The 8,560-nt window shown below is 41.5% G+C and overlaps 1 protein-coding gene across 1 annotated transcript; it reads right to left on the reverse strand.

The window, feature by feature from the left end:
* Positions 1–5,675: 5,675 nt before the first annotated feature.
* Positions 5,676–7,354, reverse strand: LOC132890123 (uncharacterized). Its single transcript, XM_060926913.1, has 4 exons — positions 7,022–7,354; positions 6,429–6,509; positions 5,793–6,097; positions 5,676–5,682 (listed from the first exon to the last, which is right to left on the reverse strand). Exons 1-4 carry the CDS (start codon positions 7,352–7,354, stop codon positions 5,676–5,678), a joined length of 726 nt encoding a protein of 241 aa, XP_060782896.1.
* Positions 7,355–8,560: the final 1,206 nt, after the last annotated feature.

Genomic DNA, 8,560 nt, shown 5'->3' on the forward strand with positions numbered 1-8,560 from the left:
GGTACACTACTTGTCGCGACTGATTTGGGCTGGAAAAAGAGAGTGCAGCCATTGGCAGCAGTCTCTGCATACTTTTAGGGAAATCCATGTAGGGCGGAGATGGAGATGGTACAATAAAGTCAGAAGAGCGAGACTTTAGTGAGGTCTTTGTAAGTGTCTCCATGACTGTCTCTGTGGTGACTGTCTCCCTGACAGTCTCTGTGATACTTGCATGGGGTCGAGATGTGGATGATGCGGCCTTGGCATGATTGTCTTTGGTCAGGTCCTCAATCTGGATGGAATCGCATGATGGAATCGCATGCTCACATTCTCCATGTTGATGTCCTTGGCAGTCTGCCCCAGATGGCTGTGTCCTTGGTGAAGACTTGCATAGATGATTGTTTTGGCTTTGCAGAGGTATTGTTGATATTTGTAACTAGGTCAGTCTGCGATATCTTATCAACTGTTTTCCTCAATGTTGGCTGAGAGAAAATTGCATGTTGTAGAGCGAGTCTATAATGATCAGCTAAAACTTTGGTCCCAATCCAGCTGAGTTCAGTGCTATTTGGCTTGAAGAATTCTCTGCGATTCCAGAAAAGGTTAAAATTGTCTATGAAGTTCATACCAAATAAAAAACAAGTTTTTCCAAGCCAGGTGTTAAGACTGAAGAGTCGAGTAAATGCAAAGCTTCCCCTTGCAGGGAGTGGGCCACTGATAAAAGATTGTATTCCAGTCTTATAGAGATCAGAAAAAAGTTTTCTGAAATCATCTTGGACAAACAGCTGTTCTCTGAAAACATCATTTGCTCCCACATGCACAACAATACGTTTGATAGTTTTATGCTCGGACATGAGTTTCAAAATGCTGTCTTTGGTGTCAGAGATGGATGCATTTGGAAGGCAGCAAATAATCATCCCATGTCCTTTTAAATGTCTTACAGTGGAATCACCAAGAACAAGGGTTGTGGGATCAGGTGGTGTTACGAGCTGCTTTTTGCCTCTTCCCACAGCTCTTCGGTTGTGGTGCGATCTCTTTCCATGATGTGTTTGTCCGCCTGAAAATTCCGCTTCCACATCCCTGAGGCATTCAAATTTGTTCTGAAGCCTTATGGGCTGTGGATTTTCCATAGGATTGTAAATCCTATTATAATTTGTAGACCTGGCTCTATTTCTAATAGCATGGCTGTGGAGCACGGGTTGCATAGTATCAAAATGAGCTGGTGTTGAGGCAATTACTCTTCTGTTTTTATTTTTGGGCCTGCCACCCATCATGTGCCAGTTTTCTGTACTCACATTTTGCCCTGGCGGCACGGTGGTGTAGTGGTTAGCGCTGTCGCCTCACAGCAAGAAGGTCCTGGGTTCGAGCCCCGGGGCCGGCGAGGGCCTTTCTGTGTGGAGTTTGCATGTTCTCCCCGTGTCCGCGTGGGTTTCCTCCGGGTGCTCCGGTTTCCCCCACAGTCCAAAGACATGCAGGTTAGGTTAACTGGTGACTCTAAATTGACCGTAGGTGTGAATGCGAGTGCGAATGGTTGTCTGTGTCTATGTGTCAGCCCTGCGATGACCTGGCGACTTGTCCAGGGTGTACCCCGCCTTTCGCCCGTAGTCAGCTGGGATAGGCTCCAGCTTGCCTGCGACCCTGTAGAAGGATAAAGCGGCTAGAGATAATGAGATGAGATGAGACATTTTGCCCTGTTAGATCGATGAATTCATCCACTCGATCTGCAATGCCATCGGCCTGTCGGGGTGCAATCTCTGCATTCTCAGCCACTGTTTCTGTACTCCTTTCCTGAGATATCGCTCTTAATTCGTCTGTCTTTGGCAGAGCATCAATCTTTGATTCCAGGATAGAAATCCTCTGTTCTAGTTCTGTGCATTTTCTGCAGGATCTCCTGGATTTTTTGCCCCCTGGCATTTTGTTTTAAAAACTAACTTATCTTCTCGTCTCTCGTCTTCTTCCGCTTATCCGGGACCGGGTCGCGGAGGCAGCAGTCTAAGCATGGAAGCCCAAACTTCCCTTTCCCCAGACACCTCGGCCAGCTCCTCGGGAAGAACACCGAGGCGTTCCCAGGCCAGCCGAGAGATATAGTCCCTCCAGCGTGTCCTGGGTCTTCCCCGGGGCCTCCTCCCGGGGGGACATGCCTGGAACACCTCCCCAGGGAGGCGTCCAGGAGGCATCCGAAAAAGATGCCCGAGCCACCTCAGCTGATTCCTCTCGATGTGGAGGAGCAGCGGCTCTACTCCGAGCTCCTCCCGAGTGACTGTGCTTCTCACCCTATCTCTAAGGGAGCGCCCAGCCACCCTGCGAAGGAAACTCATTTCAGCCGCTTGTATCCGCGATCTTGTTCTTTCGGTCATTACCCAAAGCTCATGACCATAGGTGAGAGTCGGAACGTAGATCGACCGGTAAATTGAGAGCTTCGCCTTTTGGCTCAGCTCCTTCTTCACCACGATGGACCGGTAAAGCGACCGCATCACTGCGGAGGCTGCACCGATCCGCCTGTCGATCTCACGCTCCATCCTTCCCTCACTCTAACTATCTTATAAAGTAAGATAGTTATAAATAAACTAACTTATCTTATAAAGATGAAAAATTAAATGAAAAAATAGAAGTTAAATGAGAAAGTAAAGTAAAATAAAATAAAGATCAAGCAGGAGCAAAGCAAAGAAGCGTCCTACTCGCTTGAGTAGGCGGAGCAATTGAACCGCTTCTAAAAATAATAAATTCTTCTCTTACAATTGGCTATGTACCCAAATCCTTTAAACTAGCAGTTATCGAACCCCTGATTAAAAAACCTGACCTTGATCCCTGTCAGCTGTCCAATTATCGGCCAATATCAAACCTCCCCTTTATTTCCAAGATCCTTGAAAAAGCTGTGGCACAGCAGTTATGCTCATATTTACACAGGAATAACATCCATGAAATGCATCAGTCAGGATTTAGACCTCATCATAGCACAGAGACAGCTCTGGTTAAAGTAGCAAATGACCTACTGTTGGCATCTGATCAGGGCTGTGTCTTGCTGCTTGTGTTGCTTGACCTTAGTGCAGCATTTGATACCATTGATCATTCCATTCTTCTGGATAGACTAGAAAATGTTGTGGGAGTTAAGGGAACGGCCCTCTCCTGGCTCAGCTCTTATTTAACTGATCACTATCAGTATGTTGACATAAATGGTGATGTTTCTAGACATACTGAGGTAAAGTTTGGTGTTCCACAAGGTTCTGTCTTGGGTCCACTGCTTTTTTCTTTATATATGTTACCTCTGGGTGATATTATTCGTAAACATTGTATTAGTTTCCACTGTTATGCTGATAACACACAGTTGTATGTTTCTGCAAAACCTGATGAGAGACTCCAGCTTAATAGAATTGAGGAATGTGTTAAGGACATTAGACACTGGATGCTTATTAACTTCCTTCTGCTTAACTCTGACAAGACTGATGTACTTGTACTCAGACCACATGCAGCTAGAAGTACACTGCAAAAACAGATTTTTAAGAAAGTAAAAAAAGGCTTTTTTTCTAGAAAATTTGTCCTATTTTTAGTCTAACAAGAAGAAGAATCTTGACAAGCATTTTTCACATAAGAAAAATAGTCTTATTTTGAGAAAATATATCTAACTTTTTCTTAATAAGATTTACCAGCTAAGATCAAGCTCAATTTAACTAGTAACAAGGTATGGACATCTTTTGCAAATTATCCAAGCAAAGGATGAAGATTATGTTCCTTATTTTAAGATTAAGACCACTTGCACAACTTCTCAATTTAAGAATTTTAAGAAATGACAGCAATTTTTAAAAAAAAATTCATTTATTGTCAAACAAGACAAACATGCAATACAGTTGACTGATTTAGAAAAAGCTATTAACCAGTTGTGTTGCCCACTAAATGAATTTTATAACATTTCAATAACTTTTTGCCAAATTTCCATGACTGAATATGAGCCACAGCTAATAGCAGAATAACAGTGTGCCTTTTCTACATCAGATGAGGCTTTGTGTAGCCCAATCACATCTCCGAGGTAATATTTCATTGGGACAAAGACCATATCCTTGTGAGTAAAGCTGTAATACGGAGTGAAATCTACAAGGTTATTGACAGATATCAGTTCAGTTGCTTGTGCCAAGTTTGGGATCTCTAATTGATATGCCATATAATCTCTATTATAACAAATGGTGTTGTACTGCATGAACTCAAAACAAAACAATGATGAATTAATCACATAGATATGTCTTAAAAGTCCAAATTCTGGCAGATCAGAATTAACGTCACTCACAATTAATGACTTTTCCCGTATGTATTTGTTGCCATTTAGATTAATCCATTTTACAGACACTGCATGGTTTACCTCATCATTTCCAAGAAAGGCTCTCATTTTTTCTTTTAAGTATGACATGTTGCTTATTTCTGATATCGGTCCCAATGTACAATCATTTGAAAAAATAGGGTGTTCAGAACTACTAACATTCTGACAGCATTCATACATTTGATTATGCCTTATTAAGGACTTGCAAACATTTTTAAAGTTTAGTTTTGAAGCCCACTGTTTGAAAAAGCAATGCTTTGATTCAAATCTCATGCACATATGACGGACCATTGGTCCCAGTAGCTTAATCTGAGATGGAATATGAATCAAATAATGTTGCTTTGGAGTGATGCTGTTATCTGGGAAAAGGTTCTTCATATGTGTTAGGTGCTGTTCAATGAGTGTTTTCAATTTGTTGATAGTCTGTAGACCAATAACAGGAGCAAACAAAATTTGAACTATTTCTATCAGCTCAAGAATGACTGTGTGGTACTCATTACCTTTAACTCTATCAATCAGAAATGGAAGAATTTTAAGTAGAACAATCATTTGGCCTGAGGATTGCTTTAATTTATTGTCACTGGATGCTAATGTGCTATAGCTTATAGGGCTTGGTTTATCTCTGACATCAAGTGGAGAGTAGGGAAATGCAAGTAACGCACTATTGAGAACATCTAAGTCAAGAAGTCCTAAAAGTACTAACTGTTTCATCACACACTTTATTTCTAATGGGGCAATGCCTTCCAGAATTACGTGCATGATGTCTTGGGGTGTTTGTTGGATCAAGTTAAAAGCTGGGAATTCTACCAGTTTACTCCTTCTGTTGATCCCAAATGTAGTTTTTAAACTGTTTCTGAGATACTCAGTATTGGCCTTCTCAATATCACTACACTGCCGCATATGTCTCTCTATGTTTCTTTCTTCAAAGTAATCCTCATCAAAATACAACTGCATGTCCTCAAATGTACATTCACACTGCCTACATTTCTTGAAAGCAAAACCAACATCCTCTTTAAAACCACAAAGCTCATGCTGAGCTAAAGTGTCCCCACATATAGAAACTAATGCTCCATATATTTCACGTTCACCATCCCCAATTTGAATTCTAACACCCTCGTATAGCCTTACTAGGTCCTCATGCAGCCTTCCCAAAATTCCATCAACTCCACATTCAGAGAGTTCTCTCTTCTTTGCAATGGTGAGTAGGTGAATTGAAGCCAGTTTTGATCTATATTTTGGATTAATGTTTCCAAGTGTATAATAAAACATTACCAACTTATTCTTGGAAGCATGAGACCCCAGCGGGTTGCAAAGTTCAATTTCGTCAGAGTAAAGGATTATCTGTAAGGCAGAGGGTCGGGCAGAAAATAAGGGGTGTGATTTCATGAATTCACCATCTGTAATGTCATACAAATACCCACTTCTATATTTCTGTAGCTCATCTATCATTGCCAGGACTTTTGGATGGGACAATAACTGCTCCAGACTTTTGATCAGAGGAACATACTGAAAACATTTGGGTCTGGTAGGGAGGACTCTTTTTGCTCCTTTTTTAAGAAAGCAAGCAGTATACCCAACAGTAACTTCCTCTGACTCTACAAAATGGAAATAGTCCTTAATCACACAGTCCTGCCTGTACGTTGTTGAAACAGAGGCAAACGGATCCTCCAACTGGTCAAATACCGCCAGAGCCTCCTTTTCAAGTTCACTTCCCTGGTGTTGTTGGAATACTCTTTGTAGCCGACTCCTCAGATTGGTCACCAACAAAGCTTGGTACTGTTGCATTGCAGCCACAACTTCATTCACACCAGTCTGAAAAAAAGGCCCAAAAAGACAAATAAGATATAATTACAATAGTCCAATATATATATAAAAGAATCGTTTTGTACTACCCTCTACAGAGACAGAGATTACACCCCCCTTTCAATGAGGATTAATGAATAAATGATAATAATTATTTAAAAAAAACCTGTGGAAACAATGAACTTATCAATTGAATGACAGAGCAATAAAGCATGATGATAAATAAGTCTGTGACAGTTCATGGACAAATGTAAATATTATCAAATTATCAGATTTGACATTGCAGATGATCAACACAGCCAAAGAATAAATTATATAGTAATGTTGCATGCGGACAGACCTGCGAAAGATGGTGTCTTTCTCTTGCAGTCAACACAATAGCAGTAGCTTGTTTGGTCAGACTGTCCTGGCAGGAGTCATCCTTTAACAAAAAAAAAAAAAAAGTCATCAGATGTGTATTTTTTGGTCATTTCATTTTTCTAGAAGAAATAGCATCCGCATACAATGAGTTACACTTTATGCTGCAGATAGATCTTGGAGCTTTAATGATTGGAGTGACAAGTAGTATTTGCATTGAAGACCAAGAGGATAAGATTCACTGCTCCTACTATTGTTATGAATTGTCAAGTGTTTCTTCTTCATCTTCAGAGTGACCAAGCCACATACATAACAAAATATCTTGCATACATGTTTGCGGTAACCTTGGAGTGCAGCAGGTAATGTGTTTGAAGAAATGAACCTGCTCTAATAGCAGTATTGGCTGATTGTGGGGGAGCAGGGGGCTATTAGGGCCAACCGCGGTATATAGATAGATAAAATATCAACTACTGACCCTGACCAACACACACACAAGAACAATCTAATGACAAGAAGATACATGGAGCATTATAAAAGACTGTTATTGTGTGCTCAGAAAACTATTCATATGCATACCTCAGATTGGTGTGATGCAGAGGGGCCATCTGCAGGCTCACTTGGAACATCTGGTATATTCAAAGTTGTTAGCATGGTACAGTCACAAGTCTGGGACATAGTAGGGTGCCGTGGAGAGGTGAGGGTGCTGTTGTCAAAGCCAGAGTACAATGACACTGAATTGTCAAAAGCACCAAAATGCTCTGGGATGACAAAATCAGGACAGGGTTGCTCTCTGTTCTCCACCGTTGCATCCTCCGTTAGTCGCTCTACATTTTCCACCATTGCATCCTCCGTTGGTTGCTCAGCGTTCTCCACCGCATCCTCTGTTGGACTCTCTCTGTTCTCCCCCATTGCATTAGTTGGCCTGTATTCATGGATATGCAAATATTAGAAGAGCAGGGGCCCAAACTCATAAAAGGCAGTCTTTGTGCATCAACATATTTGCTACACTGGAATAATAAAAGGTATCTATTTAAAACAAACCCATAACTGGGGTTGGATCCAATACTACAACAACCCATCATATTGGCCCAATAGCCTACTATGACTTTGACATCATGCATTTAAGTCACAATTTGAAAAAGAAACTCATTGGCAAAACACTGGTTCTGAAAATAATCTCTCTCTCTCTCTCTCTCTCTGGTGCACTTTCATGCACCAAAGTAAAGGCTACTTTAGGTGGATTAATAAATCAGCCATATGCTTTATAATCGGGTCTGTCAAATACCTGCAATAATAAAGCCACACTTCATAGATGTTGTGAGTTTGACCTTAGGCTAACCTAACAGTTTATTTTTGCACACATTGAAACGCACAGTTGTAGTGAAGGCTTTGATGGCAATTAATGTTCAGTGATTCTACTCGGTCTCGTGCATGCCATACGCAGTAGAACAAATAACCACCGCAAATACAATAAAACTACATTCTCAGAGGCTGGCAGGCTTGTTTTTCATGCATTCCCCGTAGGCTATACTTAAGCTATTTCCCAGCCACGCTGCGCTTTCCTTTGGGGACCTTTTGGCACTCCCAATGGATGCGCAACGCGCGCCTACCCAATTGAAAACCGCTGACTTAAGTAACGCAGGTGGTTTACCTATATGCCCACACGTTGTTAGTGTTTCGATCCATCGCTGATGTGAGGTCCAGTCTTGAGGTTGCTGTCCTTCCTTTCCTCCTTAAGTTGCTGCTGCCACTGTCAAAGTGTTCAGAATGGGTTCTTCGAATATGATACCAAAGTGAGTTGTAGACGCGATATTCTTTGGTACAACCATCGATTCCACAAACAACACGGAAATCTGGACTACGACTATGAGCCGAATTTATATGACTCAATAAAGATTTGAGGGTTAGACCTACAAAAACAAAGCAGATTACACAGCGCCAAATCATGGTTGTAGAGTCTAGCTAGCTAAACTAGCTGGCTTGTTGACATGACACTGCACTTCTTAGATCACCTGTACTTTTGGATGTTTGGGGCGATCTGGTTGGTTTATCACATTAGGTCGTCAAGGGGAAGTGACCATAACTCTGGGTCTCATAAGAGTAGCAACCAGTCAT

The sequence above is a fragment of the Neoarius graeffei genome, chromosome 1 (assembly GCF_027579695.1).
Source record: "Neoarius graeffei isolate fNeoGra1 chromosome 1, fNeoGra1.pri, whole genome shotgun sequence".
In the NCBI taxonomy this organism is placed as follows: Eukaryota; Metazoa; Chordata; class Actinopteri; order Siluriformes; family Ariidae; genus Neoarius; species Neoarius graeffei.

What these genes read in the sequence shown, in the direction of transcription:
- LOC132890123 (XM_060926913.1), bottom strand. Translation starts at nt 7,354, where the DNA reads ATGGGGGAGAACAGAGAGAGTCCAACAGAGGATGCGGTGGAGAACGCT. An exon ending in CTGCATCACACCAATCTGAG is followed by an intron (nt 6,510 to 7,021) that starts GTATGCATATGA and finishes TTTTTGTTAAAG; the next exon opens with GATGACTCCTGCCAGGACAG. An exon ending in AAAGACACCATCTTTCGCAG is followed by an intron (nt 6,098 to 6,428) that starts GTCTGTCCGCAT and finishes CCTTTTTTTCAG; the next exon opens with ACTGGTGTGAATGAAGTTGT.